Source organism: Octodon degus, unplaced genomic scaffold, assembly GCF_000260255.1.
Source record: "Octodon degus isolate 3935 unplaced genomic scaffold, OctDeg1.0 scaffold00089, whole genome shotgun sequence".
In the NCBI taxonomy this organism is placed as follows: Eukaryota; Metazoa; Chordata; class Mammalia; order Rodentia; family Octodontidae; genus Octodon; species Octodon degus.
In genome coordinates, this window is record NW_004524665.1 from 9,749,777 (window position 1) to 9,771,213 (window position 21,437).

At 61.9% G+C, this 21,437-nt stretch overlaps 1 protein-coding gene across 1 annotated transcript; it reads left to right on the forward strand.

The window, feature by feature from the left end:
* Positions 1–6: 6 nt before the first annotated feature.
* Gpc1 (glypican 1) lies at positions 7–20,728 on the forward strand. The gene is made up of 9 exons (XM_004637357.2): positions 7–177; positions 15,147–15,305; positions 15,860–16,251; positions 16,654–16,819; positions 17,810–17,940; positions 18,042–18,161; positions 18,253–18,386; positions 18,589–18,764; positions 19,100–20,728. The coding sequence occupies exons 1-9, from the start codon at positions 12–14 to the stop codon at positions 19,330–19,332; spliced, it is 1,677 nt and encodes a 558-aa protein (XP_004637414.1). The 5' UTR covers positions 7–11; the 3' UTR covers positions 19,333–20,728.
* The last annotated feature ends 709 nt before the right edge of the window (positions 20,729–21,437 follow it).

Here is a 21,437-nt window from a genome sequence, read left to right on the forward strand (position 1 = left end):
CGCGGGCCGCCATGGAGCTCCGGGCCCACGGCTGGTGGCTGCTGTGCGCGGCCGCCGCGCTCGCCGCCTGCGCCCGCGGGGACGCTGCCAGCAAGAGCCGGAGCTGCAGCGAGGTCCGCCAGATCTACGGCGCCAAGGGCTTCAGCCTGAGCGACGTGCCCCAGGCGGAGATCTCGGGTGAGTGGGGCGCCGCCCGCCTCCAGTCCGGGGTCTGCGTCTGCCCTGCGCCACTCTTCTGCGCCCGGTCCCCACGCGTGCCCCGGCTCCTCTCCCCGTATGGAGCCTTCCGCCCGGGGTACGCCCGGGAGCGAGGGCCGGCTGTTTGGACGTCACTGACGGGGTCCCGGGATGGGGACCTCTCCGGGAAGTCCGAAGGTCCCGGCTGGGGGTTCCCGGGATCCCCAAGCAGCACCAGCGACGGGGTTCGTGGCTCGCTCTCACGCCTGCTGGTGGAGCAGAGGGAACGAGTGACCGCGCTCCTTCCCCGTGCCGCTGCCGTGCCTGCCCAGGAACTTGTGCCCGAGCGCCTGCCCCGGCCCACCTGGTATTCGGGGCCCAGCTGCAGGTGGTCGGCGCCTTGGACCCCGCCCAGGGCCGAGTCATCTCTTTGTAAGCAGTGCGGGTCCTCCTGGCGGCGGCCTGGGCCCTGCAGCTGCCTTCGAGCGCCCAGCCCCTCCCTTCCCCGCCGACAGAGCTGGACACAGAACTGTGAACCTGGCCCGGGCACCTGTCCTGGGACGTCCCCACCCCGCCTCCTGCCTGGCTTCTCCCTCAGGTGTGGGGAAAGGGTGGGGGGCTGAGGGGTGCGCACAGGCTAGGTTCCACTGTGGAGCCTCTCTGCAGGAAGGGACATGCAGTGCAGGGGCGGACTTGCTTGGTGGCCTGCGACCCCGGAGTGACGCTGGGCATCTCTGTGAAGGGCAGCCGGGTGGCCAGGCTCAGGTCTACCCCCCAGGGTCTCTGGACAGCCCCCCTCCTGCGGGCAACAGGGCCGAGACTCTATCCCTGACAGTGTGCACGGTGTGTTGTCTGTGCTTCTGCTGTCCCCTGCCACACACACATGACCTGGTGCCCAGGCTCCTGGCCTTCTGAGGGTTGGGGTGGCTGGGCCGCTGACCCCCACCAGCCCACAGGACCCCAAGTGTGGCTTCTCAGGGACCCTCCTGAGCTAACACCTGCAGCCTAACCTCCCAGTTAGAGTGGGCAGCAGCAAGGGCATAACTCGGCAGGTGTAGGTCAAGGCAGGACCTGGCCATGGGCTGGAGTCTGGCCAGCCTTGGAGTAGGGGTGGGGTCGGGGGACCCAGACACACGTGTTGCCTTGGTGTCTCAGTGGTGGGCAGAGGTGCTGGCTATCAGCTGGGTGCACATGGCCCTGCTGAGTGTCCTGCCAGCCATGGTCAAGTGTCACCCTTCTTGGGGCATGTGAGGCTGAGGAATGCTGTGGCCAGGGCTCCCTCCTCCTCCCCAGTGTCCCCATCAGGGAGTCCACTCTCCCAGATACCCTCCAACTGCACCCCAGACCCCTAGAATGGGAGAACAGCCTACGGGGCTCAGGTCACTGGTGAGAGTGTGGGTACCGCTGAGGCCCAGGTAAATGAGGTGCTGTCACATGGGGGCAGTGGCCTTGGGGGGCAACCAAGTCTGGCATCCTCTCTTGTTTTGGGCCTCCAGGCCTGGCCTCTGAGGACTGGGCGCCCTCTGGTGGCCCCTAGAGGCATGGTCCTCGGGAGCCACTGCCACAGACCTCTCTCCTGCAAGCTCCTGTGGGGTCCAGACTCCTAAGGGGGCTCTCCTGGGGTGGGTGCTGGCTGGCCAGGTAGGGTGGATGACCAGTGCTTCCTCCAAATTGGGAGGGCAGGGGGAGGCCCTGGGCACAGATGGCCTTTGCATTTCTGCCTGCGGGGTCAGCAGCTTTGTCCAGTTTTTGCTGTGGTGTGTGGAGGGCTGGGCCAGGCAGTGGTGATGACAGTTGCCCCATTTTACAGATGAGAAAGCAGGCTGCACGGGCAGAGGTTGGGCCACAGCATCTGCAGCAGGCTGTCAGTGTCTCTGGGGCACTGCGCAGAGAGCCGCCTGCTAAATTACAGTCCACCCGCTCCGGGCTGCTGCCTCTGCCACAGGGATGCTCTGAGCACCTGCCTGGCCCCCAGCCCTTGGTGCAACTGCCATGTACCCTCTGGACCTGGGGCAGGGACCACTGCTACCTGGTTCTCTGTTGTCACCAAAGAGCTTGGCCTGGCTATTGGCCCAAAGGGTTCGGCGGACCCATGCTTGGCCACCTCATGACCATCATGCAGGGGTAGGGAGCAAGAGGTGGGATCTTGAAATCCATAGAACCCTGTCCTTGGAGCCTTCTGGCCTGGTGCAGAGGAGCAGGAGCTTGGGAAGTAGGGAGTCAAAGGTCAGGGGCTTGGAACTGTGCCCCCAGTTAGAGCTTCCCCCCCCAAAAAAAAAGATCTTCCCCACTCCCAACCCCTGGGTCCCCTGCCTGCTAGGTAGGGTGGGTGCCACGGGTCCTACAGTGGTGCCCTTAGCAGGAAACAGACCTAGAGCAAAGTCTCTGGAGGGTGGTGTGCCCAGCCCACATCCTAGAAAGGCTGGCCCCAAACCACTGTGTCCTGACTATAGTTGAGGGCAAGTACAAGCCCATTTGGGGCCAGACCTGAGGGGCCATGTGTCTGTCCTCTACGGAAGGTAGAGCCCCCCACGTGGCCCAGTGCAGGTCCCCAACGTGGTCCTCAGCCTCTGGCAGGCAGTGAAATCCTGAGGTTTCATCATCCCCATCACCAGACTGGGCTTTGGGTGCCCCAGGGAACTGCGATCCAGCAGGGCCACTTGAGTGATGCAACAGCCAGGGCCTGCCATCGCCCAGGTCGCTGCTGCTGGACCCAACATGCTGCAGCAAGGGAGGAGCTTTTGCTTACCTGCGCATGAGGATGGGAATGATCATGGCCCCGGAGGCTGCTGGAAATATGTGGGTGGCCTCAGGCCCTGGCCCCTTGCCCGGGGTATCCACCATGATGCACACGTACCTCTTGGGCAGTAGTGTCCAGAAAAAGAGAGCACAGGGCACAAGCCCCACACTCCTGTCGCCATCTGGAGCAGTGACCTGAGAGGGGCTGTGTGAATCCACTGGGCAGATAAGGAAATTGAGGCCCTGGCAAGCCACGTCATTTTCTTAGGGCCCCATCTTGTGGCACTCCAACCTGTGGCATTTGCAGCAGCTCAGCAAGGCCAGCTCAGGCTGCCCCTTCCTGGGACTGGTGCTTTCTTCCCAGCGTGAGGTCTGAGCTGGGATTTTATGGGATTTTTGTTCACATCCAGCCCCTGTGCCCTGAGCCCAGTCCCTTAGGACTGAGAATGTCTTTAGCTGGCCCTCCTTCCTTGCCTCTGCCGGGCTGCACCACCTCAGGGCTCTTCCCAGCCTCCAGGGCAGGCAGGAAGCAGTGGCCCCAGGGTGTGCCATGGCCCTGCTGGCCACCATGAAGCCCCAGCCTGCCTTCAGCTGGGAACTCAAACCTGGCTTCAGGGCCACGCTGCCCCGGGGGATGGCCAAGCACATAAACAGGACTGGTCAGCCTGTTGAAAAGCAGTGTTCCGTGCTGGTGCTGATGCCTAGCCTCCTTGGAGGGGGGTGGGGCACCCTTGCCTGGTGGCTGGGCAGCAGGGCTCAGCTCCCAAGCCAGGAGAAGGTGTCAGGGAATGGGTGGCACCCTGTGCCTGTGCCGCATACCAATGGCACAGAAGTAACCCATAGGTGTGCACCACATGGGGAGGGGGCTGGAGGCCAGGGCCCGCTGTTTTCCATGCCTGGAAGGGACCCCTTTCCTCTCGCCAGGCTCAACCTGAATTCAGGTCAAGACTCAGGGCTGGAGTCTGGTGCTCCTGCAAGCGAGGCCTCCGCCCAGTCGCCAACACAGACCATGGGCGTGTGGGCTGCTGCCCCAGTTCCATGAGGGGCCACCTGCCCAGAGCCCCGCACCTGCCTTGTTCCTGCAGGCAGCTGTCTTGGCATCTCTGTCTTGGAACAGGCCTGGGCAGGCCTAAACAGCTTGGAGCCCATGATGGGGGTGTTGAGGCCTTCAGCCTCTTAAGCAGCTCTCCATGCCCAGCAGTGCCAGGCAGCTCCCATCGGCACTGCTGGGAGTCTGTGGCCAGCCTCGCACTTGTGCTGGTACACACACCCTTCCCCCCAGATGGGGCCTCCTGGGCCCCTAACGGCAGGCACCGGGCTCCATCCTATTGGACCCTCAGTGTCCCCAGCACCCTGGGCAGGCACCGGGCTTATATCTCCAGCTGTGGTAGCTCTGGCTCTGGGTAGGAGCTGGGTGGCAGATGAGAGTGATACCAAGTGCCAGAGCAGGTGCTGCAGACTGGCAAGGCAGGTATTTATTGTCTCGTGTTCTGGGCCAGGAGTCTGAGGCAAGGTGCTGGCGGGCTGTCCTTTGAGACCGTGGGAGAGGACCGCTCTGGACCTCGCCCTGCTTCTGTGGTTTGCTAGCGTCCTGGGCTTGTAAATCTCTGCCTTCATCTTCACACGGCCCCTGCCATCTCCAAATTCCTCCTTTTATGGGGACAGCAGCCTTGGATGGGGGCCCACAGGATGATCTCACCTGAAAGGGTTCATCTGCAGAGAATGCCATAAGAGAGTGCCCTCTGGTTCTGGACTGGATCCATAGCATGTGCATTTGGGGACACCTAGAGTGGGAGGGGGCCATCCTGCCCTGGTGCGCGTGATGTGACCTCCTGAGGACAAGCTGTGCTGCTGCATGTCCCTGGCTCTGGGACCCTGGTGACGACCTAGGGAGTCAGACCCTTCCCCTCACCACCATCAGGGCAGCTACAGCCTGAAGAATGGTGGATAGAGTTATGACTCAGTGCACCCCAGGTGACAGTGGTAGAGCCTCAGGTGACAGTACCTGATCTGGGGGCTTTGGGGACAAGCAGTGGGGTGTGAGGGCAGCAGAAGGCCCCCAGGTACTGTGTGGCCGCCTCTCCTGAGCCCGGGCAGCCAGGGAGCTGCTGCTCATTTGCACTGAGGCTTGGCCAGGTGACAGGGCAGCCTCCAGGGGCTCCATCAGCCCTGTCACTTCACCATCCACCTCAGCCCCCAGAGGCCTGACTCTGCCCTCACCTGCACCGCATCTTGGACAAGGCACATTTATTGGCTTGGCAGGGAAGAGGCCAGCAGAGTGATCAGGCCAGCCGGGATGGAAACAGACAGAAAAGCAGGGCCCACACTGGAGGCTAGAGCTCCCTTGGCCTCTGGGTCACCCAGAGCTGTGTGCCCTGCGTGGTGAGGCAGGGCCCAGCTGAAGCAGTTGAGGAGAGAAGCCCACGGCAGCGTAGGCTGGGCCTCCCAGTCCCTCCTTTCCCTCCTGGCCACCGGCCATGGACCTCTGGGATCTCCTAGAGTGGACAGAGCTGGGCTGCTGACAGGCCAGCCAAGCGCCACTGAGTGTGGAGATGGGTAAACTGAACCCCGGAGCTGGCTTCTCAAGGCTCAGGGCAGAGCTGCCCAGCCTGTGCTTGTCCTGGCCTGCGTGGGCACCCCGTGAGAGCCTAGCCCTGTGCCGTAGGCTCTGGGCTGAAGCCATGTCAGAGGGCGATGGCAGATCAGTCCCTCCTGGGCAGCTAGGGGACCAGGGAACAGAGGGGCCCAAGGCTAGGACCAGGAGCCAGAGGGTGTGAGGACCAGGCCACGTGGGCACTGGCAGACAGGATGGCTCAGCCTCTGCCACCACGCCCAGTCGGGTCCCCTAAGGTCATCCACTGTCCAAGCTCTCTGTGCTGCCTCTTGGCAAGGGTCAGGGAGAGCTGGCCAGGCCAGGAGCTCGGGGTTTTTGTTCTTCCTCCCCTGCCCCTCTAAAGTTAGGGGCTGCTGGGAGCTCAGCCAAGGGCTCCAGAACCCAGAAGGCTGCACCCACATCCTGACCCTCACCACTCCTGGACTAGGGTTTGAGCCACAGGCCACAGTGCCCTGATAGGCTGGATCTGGGGCAGGTGGCTCCACCTCCCCACAGGGCAGCACAGGAAGCAACTTAGACAGCTATGGCAAGGCCTGAGGGGGACCGTCCCACATGACCTTTGCTGCAGCCTCAGAGCCAAGGCCACCTGTGCGGTCTTCTGAGCCCATCCCTATGCTGAGCCATGTATGACACCTGAGTGCGTCCCCAAGCTTCTCAGCCATGAATGCCTACCATACTCCCTCACCTGTGACCATCTGCCCAACCCTGGGGAGAAAGCTGATGCCATCTGCCGTGAGGATTGCTCAGCACTCACACATCAGCAGTTGCCATGGAGCTCAGGACACTGGACCATGGGCTGCTGTAATGGGACGAGGCCCTGTGTAACTCATCTCCCCATGCTGCCCTGGCCTCCTCCCGTCCAGCTGCTTTCCTGGGTGGGCAGAAGCCTGTCCAGTGTGTCTGCTGGGTAGAGGACAGAAGTCACTGTAGGAACATGACAAGAAAGGACCCCACCTTGGAACCATGGCATCGCAGGTCCTGTGGCTCTGCACAGTGGGGTCCACTGGTGTCTCGTGTCACAGCCCTTGATGCATCAGACCCCACCATGACACCAAAGCTCTAGATGGTGCTTGCTGGCCGCCAGGTCGGGCAGAGCCAGGGTCTGGGGCAGGAGTGCCCACAGGCAGCTTCTTGTGATGCCCTGGACACGGGGTGGCTGGCAAACCCTGTCCTGAGAAAGCCTGCAGCCTCTGCCACATGACAGAGGGTTAGCACCAGTGTGAAGCGTGACTTCTGCCCATGGAGTGACAGGGTGCTGAGGGGTCTCAGGTGCCATTGGTGCTGACCACAGAGATAGAGCAAGCACTGAGTGGCTCTGCAGGGCTGCAAGGACCATAGCTATCATGGGAGGTGTGCACCCTTACTTCCACAGTGGACCCCAGGCTGACCAGGGTATACCCACACAGCCAGACCACGCAGCTGGGCTCTGGCCCTGTCCTGGGCCATGATCTGAGACATGACTGTCTGCAGTCACAGTGTGAAGGCTCCAAGCTCCTTGCTGCCCTTGCAGGGCCCTGCTATGGGGCCACCCACAGAGCCATTGCCACAGTCTTGTGCCACAGTCTGCAACCAAGTCCAGGAGCAGCTCCTGCTATTGACATTCCCAAGAGGGGACATGTGGGGGCAGGTCAGGGAGGGCTGGGCTTCTGAGCGTCCCTGGGCTGTGGGCAGAGGTAGTGGCTAGGGCAGAGCTGGCCGGGGGCTGTGGCTGGCATCAGCATCCTCCTCAGGGCCCCATGGGAGGCTCAGGTGGCATCTACCCTGCTGATGAATCCGAATCCTTCAGCATGGCTGGCAGCCAGAGCCACACTGGGGAGAGTGGGTACCACTAACCTGACAAGGATGGGCTGGTCTGAGTGATGGGCCTGAGAGAGAACAGTGTGTGGCAGGTGCCGCTCAGGGCCCTCGCATCTGTTCTTCCTCGGAGCAGAGACCCTGGAGCTGCCCAAGACAGAGATGGCTCTGCAAACCTCCCGCAATTCTCAGTCTAGCATGCTGTGCTCAGAGCTTTCGACATGGGATAATGAACAGGGCAGCTCAGGATCAGGGCACAGGTCTGGAGCCTGCTGGGAATCAGGCATCTGCACAGAAGCTGTGTGGAAGTGGGGAGGCAGGGGGACGCCCAAGAGTGGTCTGTGCCCATCTGTGTTGTTACCTTGGCATTGAGATCTGGAGGGATAGCTGGAGCCAGTGGGTAGAGCCACACCCTGGGCTGAGGGTTGTCTCTTTAAGGTAGTGGCCACTCCCAGTGCCATCCTGCTAGCAGAGCGGCGATCCCAGAAGTCAGAGCCTGGCTGTGTGGACCCAGCTAGCCCACCTGGCTCATGTGCCTGCAACATGCCCTTGCTATGTGACCTTGGGCAGATTGCTGGAATGCTCATGCCTGTTGGGGGTCGTGCCATGGAGCACGCATTGGTCCTGTTCTTTCTCCAAGTCGAGTCTTCCACAAGGCAGACCTGGGTGGGAGAACCCAGCAGGGAGGATGGTGCTGCCTATGGTGCCCACACAGCATACAAGGTCAGCACTACTGTAGGCTGTCCCCAGGCTCAGGAAGCCAGCAGCTCTATGGACGGCCAGTGTCAGGGCCCATGCCCTTGTCACCAGGCCACACAGCAGGCATCAGGGCCACCCCTGGAGGTGACAGCTGATCTACAGAAAAGGAACCAAGCACAGGTCCCTACAAGAGGTAGGAGGCAGAGGAGATGGTGCTGTGGGGCCAGCCTGTGCTGGGCCTGGGCTTCAGGGCTTCTCGTCCTCAGTTCCCAGGGGCTGGCACAGTCCCTGTGGCCACTGTCTGAGAATGGGTCTGGCTCCCTCCTCACAGCCACAGACTTCTAGGGTTCAGTGTGCCTGCTTTGAGCCATAGGGTGTCCCTACCCCCCACCCCCAAAGCTGTCACTGAGTAGAGGCAGGGGACTAAAACCCCAGGCACCCAGGGCAAACCCCAGCCTCCAGGGAGATCCTGGTGTGACCACTGGACTCAGGGGGCCCTAACTACAACCTGCTCTTAGGCCAGTGGAGTCCTGATACCAAAGGCCTTCAGGCTGTCTGTGGCTGCCTGCGGTGGTCTGGGTCCCTACAGCACCTGGCCAGGGGTAGGTCTGCCGGGTGGCCACACTGGCTCCAGGGGCAGTCCCTTGGACCCTGGTTTGGTAAGAGGCTTCCCCTCCACACCCGAGGCCACTAGGCCTGAGGGTCCTGGACACGTGAGCACTGGCCATACCCAGACTACTCTTCTCCTTTTCAGGGGAATCATAAGGAAGGGTGAGGTTGAGACCAAGGCTGTCCACATTGGGAGCCTCGGGCTCCCCACCATCAGCAGGATGGAGCCATATCTGCCTGCTGACAGTGAGAGAGACCCCAGCACCCTGGGGGGAGGGAGCACAACGGTGACAGATGTGTGACCTCAGGCCCCACAAAGACCTGCAGGATATGGAAGGTAGCATACAGGGCACCCACGATGGAAATGCTGACTCATTTTACAGCTTAGTAAGTCAGAAACGTTTTAATTTCAGATAAATCACAAATCCTTCGTGTAAGCATGCCCTCATATGTAGTACAAGCGGATTGCAAGTATTTCTGAGGAGAGCGTGGTTTTGCTTTTTGTTTCTATGTGAACTATGTGTAAAACTCACTGTCTGCACCCTCTTAGGGCAAAGCCTGGCCACACCAAGCTCACTGAAGTTGCTGCCCATGCTGTTTGGCTTCTCTACATCCAGCACGGCAGCCTCTTCGGCTCGAGCTATGTCCCTGGGCAGTGCCATCCCCTTCCCAGCCCCACAGGCCACCATTCCACAGCCAGTTCTGACTGGACTCTGAGGGGCCCTCATTGGTGTGGTCTGCACAGGCTTCCGTGGCTGGGTGCACCCACGCTACAGCTTGGGTCAGATCTCCCCGGTGATCTGTCCTGTGGGTGTAGCTTTGCTCTCTTTCAGTGGCAAACAGATATGTTTCTACCTGTTGGCTGTTGTCAGTGCTGGGAAGGAGGCTGATCAGGTATTCGGGCTCTGGCTAGTCATTCTTTTGAGCTGTGTCACTGTGCCTGCTGCCCTCCCGTGACAGCACCTGCAAGGCCAACAGGGATGTCAGGAAGCACACCCTGGCTCCTGCGCGGGCGCGTGGGCAGAGGTGCCATCTGGGTGCAGGGTGGCAACCCACAGAGCCCAGACCTCTGGGAGCACAGAGCATGCTGCCTCCTGCTCAGCCTCAGCCCAAAGTCTGCTCAGGAATGGCCCCAGGGAAACGGAGTGCGGGAGAAGTAGAGAGGCCAAGTGCTCCTAGCCAGTGACTACCTTTGGCATGTCACTTCAGCTCCTGCCTGTCACCGTCAATGACTGCATGGGACAGTGTACCTGCTGTGAAGATTAAATGATTCTGAGCCCCACAGAGGGTTCCCACCCGTGTGACACAGCACTGGTGCTGTCCAGTGGGGCAAGCAGCTGGCCTACCTGCTGCACAAGAGCATCCGTCCACCTGTCCACCATGGCCACGCCCCCTCCAGGGCTTGTGTATTTGGTCCCAGGTCCACCTGAGTGCTTGGCCCAGGTGAGAGGAAGCAGTGCTACCCTGGCAGAGCTACCTGTTGTGAGGGGAGATGGCCACAGGTATCTGTGCCCAGGGGACCAGGAGAGCTTCCAAGGGAAGGGGCAGTGAGTGGTGGTAAGGTCAGGCAAGGAGGGGTGGTGACAGGCACAAGGCACAGGCTGGTGTCCAGGAAGTGGCTGGGCTGAGGTGAGAGTTCCCTGTTTTGGCCCAGCCTTACCTGTCCGTGCCACCTGTGGGGTGGGCATGCAGCCTACGCTGTGTCCCCTTTGCAAGTCCAGGACATCATGTGGACACAGCAGAGGAAACAGGATTTCTCAGTCTTGTGGGCCTCATGGGCTACACCATGATTCCAGAGACAGGTGGGTGAGCAGGCTGGATGAGAGGGCTGTGCAGACCCAGGCTGACAGCCAGTTCCCCCTCCCCCAGCCCTGGGAGCACCCTCTGCAGCTGCTTTGCTGGGGATGGGGAGTCAGAGCTGAGCATGGCCAGTGGGTGAGGCTGCTGGGAGTGGGCCCTGCCCTACCTGAGGCCAAGGGCATGGCAGACACAGGCTCAAGGTCCCTTCATCCCTGGTGCATACCGAGGCCACAGCATGAACTTGGACACTGAAGCAGATTTGTGTGAGGAAGGCCTGCTTAGAGGCCCGGGGTCACATCAGATTGGGTCTCTTGCAGTGCCAAGACACAACCAGACCTGGCATTTACAGCAGGCCAGTGCCTGGGTATCCCCAAGCAGGGAGTAGGCAGCTTAAGAGACCTTTCAAGTCACGTGGTGAACCCCGTTCTTGGGCCCTGGCTATGCGGCTTGTCTAGGTGGGGAGCCCATGGGCACTTTGCAGACTGGCTAAGGGCTAGGGAGGACCCAGACCTCCAGAGAGGAGACAGAGAGGGCGGCTGGGGGAGGGGACTGGTGTTGGGGAGCTGCCTGAGTGATGGAGGAGGAGTAACCTGGACCTCGGGCTGGAGGGCAACCCAGGATGTGGGGCCTAGTGCAGACTGCAGCCAGGGGTACTTGGTGTGTCTAGGGGAGCGTGGGGCCCTTGGGAACAGGTGGCTACGGGGCTGAAGCCCCAGGGACCCGGGAAAAGATAACCAAGGTAGCCCCCTTGAGTGTGCAAGAGACAAGTGAGGATCAAGTGCTAAGTGGGGGAGGGAATTCCAGGTGTGTGATTAGCAGCCCCCTCCATCACCCAGCTCCCCCATTACATCCCAAGACAAGAGGGGGGCTGCTGCCCACAGTTCCCATAGAGATGGAGGCGGGGCGGGTGGAGGCGCGTGCGCGTGGGAACCTCCCTCTGTCTTGCGCGCCAGTGCGGCTGCAGTGCCTCCTTCCAGTCCGCCGTCCCTTCCACCGCCGCAAAGCGGGCTCCGAGGGACCCGGAGGCGGTGGTCGAGCCGGACAGGCAACCCCTCGTCTCGCCAGCATTCTCTCCTGCCAGCACTCTCTCCCGCCACCCGGTCCTGCGCTCCTCCCGCCACCTTACACCCTCTCCGCCCCTCGTGCCACGCCCCATCCGCTTCCCGCCCCCACCCGGTGCCGCAGCCCCCGCCTGCACCCCCGCGCCCATCCCCCGCGGCCGCGCCCACTGCGGCAGCCCCTTCCCCGCCAATCGCGTCGGCTTTGCCCCGCCCCCGCCTGCCGCAGCCCCCCGGCCGCACCCACTGCGCAGCCCCCCTCTCCGCCTGGGTGCGCGGCAGTGCGGACCCTGCGTGCTGCTCCGCAGCCTTTGTGCCGCCACCGGCAGCACCGCAAACCCTGCGGGCGGGCCGCACCGGGCGGCCTGAGCGGCGGAGGGCTCCTTGGTGACGCTGTCATTTGGGTGAAATGGAAGCGGGGGCTTCGGGGGTCGTGAGGCTGGGGATGCGGATCAGGAGCGAGGCCTGCCTCGCGGGTGCTACTGATGTGTGAGTGGGGAGCCGAGATGTTGTTAGGTGTCTCCCGTGGGTCCGCGGCCACCTTCCTAACAAGCCGGTAGATGCTTGGGTACAGGCTTCTTGGGGAAGCCGGGCGACGGCAGGCAGGAAGGTCCCAGGAGGCTGGGTAGGGGCCAGTGGTCTGTCCTCCTGGGGAGGAAAGCCAGGCGGTTTGTCCAGCAAGAAGACCCCACGGCCAGTGCAGCTTCCCGGGGCCCAGGAACCGGGCGGGGGAGGGGGTCTTGTTGGGAAGGCGCCCCATGGGCGGCAGGGGTCCAGAGCTAGGTGCGGGGGCTCCTGTGTGTCTCCTGTGGCTCTTCCGGTGGAGCTTGGCACTATCTACGCAGTAGGGAGCTTCTGGGGCGGTGGGTCTGTTGGTGCAGAGCCACTCCCGGGAGCTGAGGCTTGGGGCTTTCCTCTTGCACCTCCTGTCAGCACCAAGGCTTCTGGAAAGAGGGCTGGCATGGCGCCGCCTATGCGGTCTCCAGAGGAGGGCACGAGCACTGCCAGGCCCGGCCAATGTCTAGCATTGCCGAGAGAGGACACCGTCTGGAAGTGGGTCTTGGCTAGAGCTTCAGGATGATAGCTGGGGAGACTGCCTGTGCCCAGGGATAGGACAGGACAGGATGGAGCTGGCTGCCGCGGCTATCAGCAGGTGGTAGGAGGGTGTGAGCAAAAGTGCTGACTACACCGGCTGCTGAGGGGCTCCCTGGGAGGCACAGTTCCTGGGAACTGGGGAGGTTTTGGCTGGTGACATTGCCCTGGGGAAAGTCCCCCAAGAAAACCTAGACGCACCAGGACAGGGATGGACCTAAGCCTGGGAGGGAACGTTCTGGAAGGTGAGGTCAGTACCAGGAAATTCAGCCAAGGGATGGGAAAGGGGAATTGGTGGGGTGTGGCCAAAGGGCCAAGGGGGCTCTGGCCAGTGCGAGAGGTCACCTCTGCAGGACGGAGAAGGCCTACCCCCCCCCCGCCCCCGCTTCCCTCCCTGGAGAAGGGAAAGGCAGGTGGGGAAGGTGCAGGGGTTGCAGAGGCAAGCAGTGTGCACCCTTGCACACGCATGACATACACACGGGGCGTGCCCTCGCGGAAGCTGGAGCCAGGTGGGGCTTGGCTTAGGGGATTCGGGTCCAAGTTGCACTGGCCCTGTTCAGGCGGCCAGCCCAACCCAGGGCTGCTCTCCTAAAGGGCGGGGGCCCTCTGCTGTCCAGCGCCACAAGGCAATCCGGGCCTGCTGGCAAGAGCTTGGCCGCGGAGGCCTAAAGCGGGCCCAGGGGGCGCCTGGCCCAGCCTGCCCGGGCCCTCAGGCCGGCGCCCGGGCTCTGGCTCCGTGTCTTCACTCCCGTGACTGTTCGAGGAGGGAGGGAGGGACGGGGGCTGTGCTGGGGCAGCCGGAATGGCACAGGTCACCGGGCCGGCTGGGCGAGGTGGCAGGGCCGGGCAGGACAGGGGCTGCAGGAGGCCGGCGGAGGAATCAGTTTCTCCGGTCAGCAAGCTGGAGACGGAGTGCGCCCTCCACCGGTCGCTTCTTGCCTTTGCAGCTCAGGATCTGATGGGGCCGCAAGCTTCTCGCCCCTGCTGCAGATTCCAGCAAGCCTGGCCTGGGTCCCGCTGTCCGCAATGCGCCCAAGTGTCCCCTGTAGTCCCTCCCAGGACATGCTCCCCAACACCCACGAGCCCCGCCTTGGTGGTGAGCCCCCACCCATGCAGGGGAGACCACGAGTAGCACAGCCCCTGTCCCCACTGCCGGGCAGGTGGCTCCTGTCCCCTGAGGATAATCTCGCATCCCACCCACAGCACCTGAGAGTGAAGGGTCTGACAAGCACCCCTATATGCCAGGCTGCAAGATCTCGCACCAGGATGCCCCCAGGCCGGCGGCTATAGGAAGCAGAGGCTGCTTCCCACTCCCAGCCTGTGGCCCTGGTCAGCCCTGCCCAGCTGGGAACATGTGGCCCTGGGGAGGGCAGGCACCCTGGGTGAGAGGAGGCACGGCATCAGCAGGGCACGGGGCCCAGGCTGGGCTTCTAGGGGTCGGAGTACAGCCCTTGTCTCCAGCCTTCCCTGCTCCCCCTGAGTACCAGGTCACATTGGACCCCTGCCTCCCACTCAGGACCCTTGGAGATGTGCAGGCTGAGGTCAGAGAGCAGAAACTCACCCATCCCAACCTTGCCTGTATGGCCCCCAGTGTCGGTTACTAAGCCCAGCAGGTGTCTTCCATGTCAGGTTAGGGGCTCCCTTCAGCCCAGACTGCTGCATTTGGCCTTCCCTGAGGCTGCTGGGGAACAGGTGGGTTTTCTGGGAAAAGGCAACCATCAGCATCCCACCTGTGGGTTCTCAACACCCTCTTCCTGTCTCCCCACCAGAGGTGAGAGGTCCTTGGCTGCCCCCTCTGCCACCACATGGAAGGAGCGCTGGAACTGGTGCTGTGGCACATGGCAGGGCTCGTCCTGGGGAGTTTTGAGGGTCCCTGTGGGCCCTGGCTTGTGTGGGAGCACAGAGAGAGTCTCTGGGCTCAGACAAGCATGGCCTGGGAGGAGGGGCTGGCCAGTGGGTGTGGGGGCCTGAGCAGCTCTGTCCTCCAGTCTCAAGAGAGGCTCGGTTTGTGGGTCTATAATATGGGGGTGCTGCAGCGCATGAAAATGAGATTAGCACCTTTAACTGTGGGTTTTCTCCCATGCCATGCACGCAGCGCAGGTAGCTTAGTCATCCTGCATCAGATCTGCCCCCAAACGCTGTCCCCAGTTTCGGAGGTTGTCTCGGATGTCACCACCACAGTGCCCTCTGGAGCCCATGCCTGAGCAGAGCACCTGTGACCAGTACAGAGGAGGGGACCTGGTGTGCCCTTTGGGCAAGGTCACAGGCCACTGCCAGGGTCTGTGGACAGCACTCTGGAGGCACATACCTGACTTGTGCCCCAGCACTCTGGGTGCTGGGTTTCATCTCCCAACCCTAGCATGGGCCTAGGCAGGAGTGCTGGAGTCCAGTGGTGCCCTGGCCACCCATGCACAGGCCCATGGCCACTTGGCTAGGGGCCCCTAGCTTGGCTGAGTCGGGACAGCTGTGCAACAGCCCTTCCCTGAGCCCAGCCCCCTGCCTGCCCTGCTGGGCTCTGCTCCCCAGCATCCTGACCTCACCCCCCCACACTGCCCTCCCCACAGGCGAGCACCTGCGCATCTGCCCCCAGGGCTACACCTGCTGCACCAGTGAGATGGAGGAGAACCTGGCCAACCGCAGCCACGCTGAGCTGGAGAGTGCGCTCCGAGACAGCGGCCGCGCTTTGCAGGTCATGCTGGCCACCCAGCTGCGGGGTGTGGATGGTGAGTCTGGGGCTGGGCACAATGGAAAGGAAAGCAGAGACCCCAGTATGTCCAGCAGGTCAGAGTCACAGGGTGTCTGCTGCCCATGACCTAGCTCAGAAATGGCTCCTGGAAGCTAGGCGTGGTGGCACCTGCAGTCCCAACACATGGGAGGCTGAGGTGGAAGATCACCATGACTTCAAGGCGAGTCTGAGCTCCATAGTGACCAGGTCAGCCTGGTCTACATAGCAAGATCTTATCTTCAAAAAAGGAAGGGAAGGGAACAAGGCAGGTTTTGGAAGCCCTGTTGGCAACCTAAGGCCAGAGGGCCTATGACCTAAGGCAGAACCCCCTACTTGGGCCTCAGCCTCCCCACCAGGAGGCCAAGGTCTTAGGGACCCCATGGACTTTGTGGGGCCATTTAGTCTCGAGTTTGGCTCTGCTAACCATGCCAACAGACTTCTACAGAGTATGAGTCTCCCCACCTGCCCCCGCACCCTGGTAAGCCAATACCGCATTCAAGAAATGGAGACGTGGGGTCCCCCAAAGTCTTACGCTGCTCTCCCTGTGCTCAGACTACTTCCAGCAGCTGCTGAACAACTCAGAGCGGGCGCTGCAGGACACCTTCCCTGGAGCCTTTGGGGAGCTGTACACACAGAATGCCCGGGCCTTCCGGGACCTGTACACTGAGCTGCGCCTCTACTACCGTGGTGCCAACCTGCACCTGGAGGAGACGCTGGCAGAGTTCTGGGCTCGTCTGCTTGAGCGCCTCTTCCGGCAGTTGCACCCCCAGCTGCTGCTGCCAGACGACTACTTGGACTGCCTGGGCAAGCAGGCCGAGGCACTGCGGCCCTTCGGGGACACCCCACGGGAGCTACGCCTGCGGGCCACCCGGGCTTTTGTGGCTGCTCGAGCCTTCGTGCAGGGCCTGGGTGTGGCTGGTGATGTGGTCCGGAAAGTGGCCCAGGTGTGGATGGGAAGGGCCAGGGAGGGGTGCTCAGGCACACACTGGACAAGAGATAAGGGATTGCGACATGCGCTTGGGGCTGGAGCAGGTTGGGGTTCCTGAGGCCTTGCAGGGCAGGGATCACAGAGGGGTACACCAGCTGTCAACCATATTCTGATACAAGCTACAGGTCCTTAGCAAGTTGCCTCCCTGGCCCCTGAGCCTCAGTTGACTCATCTGCGTGGTACAGTGTTCCCACCTTCTAGTGGCTGGTGGCTGAGACACTTGTAAAACATGTGTCTGGGGCTGGCAGGCTTGGAAAGGCAGGAGGGAAGGCCCCATCATGCAGGCCAGCTCTGATGTCCACTCTAAGCCCCACATACCGGGGCTGCCAGGTGTGCTCAGGCTGCCCTCATTCCCCAGGTGCCCCTGGGTGCAGAGTGTTCAAGGGCTGTCATGAAGCTGGTGTATTGTGCCCACTGCCTGGGGGTGCCTGGCGCCCGACCCTGCCCCGATTACTGCCGGAATGTGCTCAAGGGCTGCCTTGCCAACCAGGCTGACCTGGACGCCGAGTGGAGAAACCTCCTGGGTGAGCCCAGACCCATCCCTGGGGAGCAGACCCTGGGGAAGCAGGTAGTCACAGGCTCAGGCCTAATGGGGCCTGAGCAGGGCCACCTGGACCAGTACTACATCTGAGGGGCTGCAGGGTTGGGGTGGGTTCCTTTCAGATGCCCCAAGTGGTACTTGACTGGGTTGGGGTGCATGCCCCAGGGATCCCTGTAAGATTCTAGTTCCTTTTCCTGCCCAACTAGCCAAAGCCCCAACATGTATACATGCTAACACATGTGACATGGTCTACTAGCACCTACATGAGCTAACATACATGCATTGGCATGTGGATGCTAGCACATGCACAAGCTGGCATGTACCTCTGCTGCATACTTTCACGCTGATATGGGTGTGCCTACATGTGCATTTGGCAGAGATATGTGCCAACACACATGTACTAGCACATACATGTTTTGGCCTTAAGTCAATGTGCACACATGTCAGCTTGCGTCAGGTAGTAGGCATGCTTCTGTGACAACATGTAAAGATTACATGCTGACACCGTGGCCTGACATATGTATGCTGGTATTGTGTGCTAATGTATGTTTGAAGGCATGGGATAAGCCAGTTAGGAAACTTCACACATGTGAGCTTCACATGCTGTTACATAATGTAGACACGTGTGTGCCTGGGCTAGCAGAGGCAAACCAACACGTACACACAGCAGCTCACGGAGGCTCCATGTAGGTGAACAGGTTTGTGCAGGGTGAGTGTGCATCTGTGTCAACACCCGCATGAGCTAACATCCAGTGTGCATGTGTATGGCACAAGCCAAGCCACCAGGACCACAGCGTGTGCACCTTGGTGCATGTGCAGCAAGCTGGCCTGACTGGAGTACATGCGCCTGGGGCCCTCTACCAGCTGCACCTTTGACCAGGGCTGCAAGACTGTAGGTCACTAACATGCACATGTGACGTGTGTGTGTGTGTGTATGTATGTATGTATGTGCGCGTGTTAACACCCATGCCAGACTCCATGGTGCTCATCACTGACAAGTTCTGGGGCCCGTCGGGTGCGGAGAGTGTCATCAGCAGTGTACACATGTGGCTGGCGGAGGCCATCAACGCACTTCAGGACAGCAGGGACTCACTCACAGCTAAGGTGCGGCAGGAGGCCCTGGTGAGCATGGAGGGCTGCCCCAACACTACCCCACTGGCTCAAGGGGCCCTGATGCCCCTTCAGGAGCTTGCACATCTCCCCAGGTCATCCAGGGCTGTGGGAACCCCAGAGTCAACCCCCAGAGCCCAGGCCCAGAGGAGAAGCCACACCGGGGCAAGCTGGTGCTGCAGGAGAAGCCCCCCACAGGTGCCCTGGAGACACTGGTGAGTACCCGCATTGCTCCTGCTGCCCACTCTGTGCCCATGTGGGAGGGCAGGTGGCCAGACTGCTGAGGGGCCTCAACACTGCCTGCAGGTCTCTGAGGCCAAGACCCAGCTCCGCAACGTTCAAGACTTCTGGATCAGCTTGCCCGGAACACTGTGCAGTGAGAAGATGGCCATGAGTCCTGCCAGTGATGACCGCTGCTGGAACGGGATGGCCAAGGGCCGGTAGGTGCCTGCCTGCATCCTAACACAACACTGGCAGGCCTGGGGAGCAGGTAGAGACTTTGCCCTCACCTGGGCCAGCTCCTACAACATGCCCTGCCACGGGGAGGTGTAGGGGGAGCCTGCCCCACGGTGGGGCCTGTGGGCTGCCGTCGGCCCTCTGCAAGGGCCAGCACAGTGACCAGCTCAGCCGCCCCTGCCCCAGGTACTTGCCCGAGGTAATGGGTGATGGCCTGGCCAACCAGATCAACAACCCCGAGGTGGAGGTGGATATCACCAAGCCGGACATGACCATCCGGCAGCAGATCATGCAGCTGAAGATCATGACCAACCGGCTGCGCGGCGCCTACGGCGGCAGTGACGTGGACTTCCAGGATGCCAGTGAGCACCACTGGGGCTGACTTGGGTGGGCACCTTAGTGCTCACAGGGCCCCGGAAGGGCCCCCGCCCCCCACCAGGGCCTGCAGCCCTGCATCCTCCCAGAGTTTAGTGATGGCTGTGGTGCTGCTGCCGCTGCTGGGCAGTCCCCCACCCATGCCCCTGTGGCACAGAAGAGGCCCAAGCAGGCTGCTTCTCTGGCTGTGGCTGTAAGGGCGAGCCTGGGTCTCCTGCCTGTCCCGGCTGTGGTTGACACACACAGGTGAAGGACCTCAGGGCCATCAAGCACTCAGGGTCCCCCACTGGAGATGATTGCTGGAGCCTCCTATCCTCCTCAGGTGATGATGGCAGCGGCTCAGGCAGCGGCGGTGGCTGCCAGGATGACATCTGTGGCCACAAGGTTGGCAAGAAGAGCTCCGGCGCACAGACACCCCTGACCCAGGCCCTGCCCGGCCTCTCAGAGCATGAGGGACAGAAGACATCGGCTGCCAGCTGCCCTCATGCCCACACTTTGCTCCCGCTCCTCCTCCTTGCTCTGGTCCTCGCAGCAGCTGGGCCCCGGTGGCGGTAATTGCCGCACAGCCCCAGGCACTGAGGCCAAGGACAGACTGCCAAAACCCAAACAGATGACCTTTGATCCCCCGTGGCCTGCAGGGGCTCAGGGCAAGACTGGCTCACAGCTCCATGTGTTGGCAGGATGTATGGGGCCGTAGCCCCCCAGGCCTGGCCTCACCTGCCACCCTGGCTTTTAATTTTGTAATGAGGTCCTCAGGTCAACTGTGAGCCAGTATCCCCAAAAGCCATGTATTTCAGGGACCTCAGGGGTGCCTCTGGATGCCCCCCACCACTCCTCCCACCACAGAGCCAGCCCCACCGAGGCCCATGAGGAGGTGGCCCTTCGAGTGTCCCAACAGAGACCTCGCATGAGCCTGTGCCTTCCTCCTGCTCCTCCCAGCTTCTGGCCTCAGAAAAGGAAGCCCAGCCCTCGCCTCCAGGAGCCCGCAAGCACCCTTGGGGTCCTGCCTGGGGCCTCTGGGCTTATGCATGCTGCCTTCTATTCAGCAGGGGCTCTGCAGCCGGGCTGGTCCTCCTGTGCCACTGTGGAACCCAGTGAAGGGGTCCCCAGGTGGTATGCAGGGGGGTAGTGTGGCCCGGCCACTTGGGCTTTTGCCACACTTTGGTTTGGGTCAGGGCACAAGCCCCAACACCCAGGGAGCAGTGTGGTGCTCTGCATTTGGGGGCCTGCACAGGCAGGCTTCCAGAGTCTGCACCAGGGACCCCACTTCTGGGGAGCAGCCAGCCCCTCTCCTGTCCCACATAGGGTGACACAGACAAGGCTGTCACCTGGCCACAGGAGTGGGGCTGGCCAGTGAAACCTCAGCTCATGGCTGGCAGCACGGGGGGGACACTTGGGCTCTCCCAACCCTGGCCATGCAGGGGTGAGGACTGTGACAGTCAAGGGCTTTTCAGACATGCGCACATGCACTCCCCCCCCCAAGGGCCACACTCGGCCTGCCCGCGCAGTTGGCAAGGCCTGGGCCCCACCAGTGCCTGGTGCACCCGGCTGACCGAGGCCATCATGGCCCTCACCTGCTCAGCCCAAGCCGAAGGCCCAGGGGAGGGGAGGGGGTCACTAGGGCCTGGAGACTGCTGCACTGCTGTGGCCTGGAGCAGCAGCAGCCCCCCTCAAGAGGCCCTGAAGCTGCTGAGCGCTTTGCTTTGCTCATCAAGTGGAGAAGGCCTTCCTGTGGGAGCATCCATGCTAGGGGGGGGGGGCCAGCGCTTTGGCCACTTGTGGGTCCCCTGGCACAAGGCAGGTGTTGCTTAGATGTGGGGGTGGGAACCACAGGTCAGAGCCTCACGCAGTCCGCTGTGTCCTTCCTCCATGACAGCCCTGGCCACCAGTGCCGGCGGGAGATGTGTTGAATCTTTGTGTCAATAAACAGCTGGAGACTACAGCAAGACCAGCTGTGTGGTGCTAACCCTCCTGTGTGCCCCCAGCACTGTGAGAGTGAGTTTGCCAGACAGGAGCCAAGTCCTGTCAGGAAATGGAGGCCTTCTGTATGGCCCTGAGCCCACATGTGCAGGGCCCACCTTTGGGGCTTCTTGGCAGTCATCTTGTCAGTCCCCTCTGCAAGCCTGGGTGGCCTCTGGTGCCCATGGGAGGAGGTGGCCTGGGGTATGGGCAGCATTGCAGCCCCCAGCTCCTCTGTACACCCCATACCTCGTCCCTGGGAGGGCCCCGCTGCTGCTGGGTGACCTTAAAGTTGCCCAGGTGGACAGCGTCAAGACCAGTATCTGGTGGGTGTCCCCATGGTCCTCTGCCCCTAGGGACTCTAAGTGCCCTGACCCCACCCCGTGGAAGACCTAGGAGGGCCAACATGGCAGCTGTTGGAGGAGCTCCCAGGGCATATGCTACGCATGGGCTGCTTATGTGGGAACTGGCAGGTCACTGGTCTGCCCAGCAGACATTCCACATGGCATTTCTGTCACAGCACTGGACTGCTGAGTCTCAGGCAGGGTAAAACCCAAGAGGAACTCCAGACATAGCTGCTGGGGGTGCAGGAGCCCAGCACAGCCCTCTAGGGTCACCTATACTGGCTAGGCCCCCAGAGCAGCCATGGTGACTGCTGCATTTTCACACACGCGCCCCTCCCCAGGGTCCAGGAAGCTGGT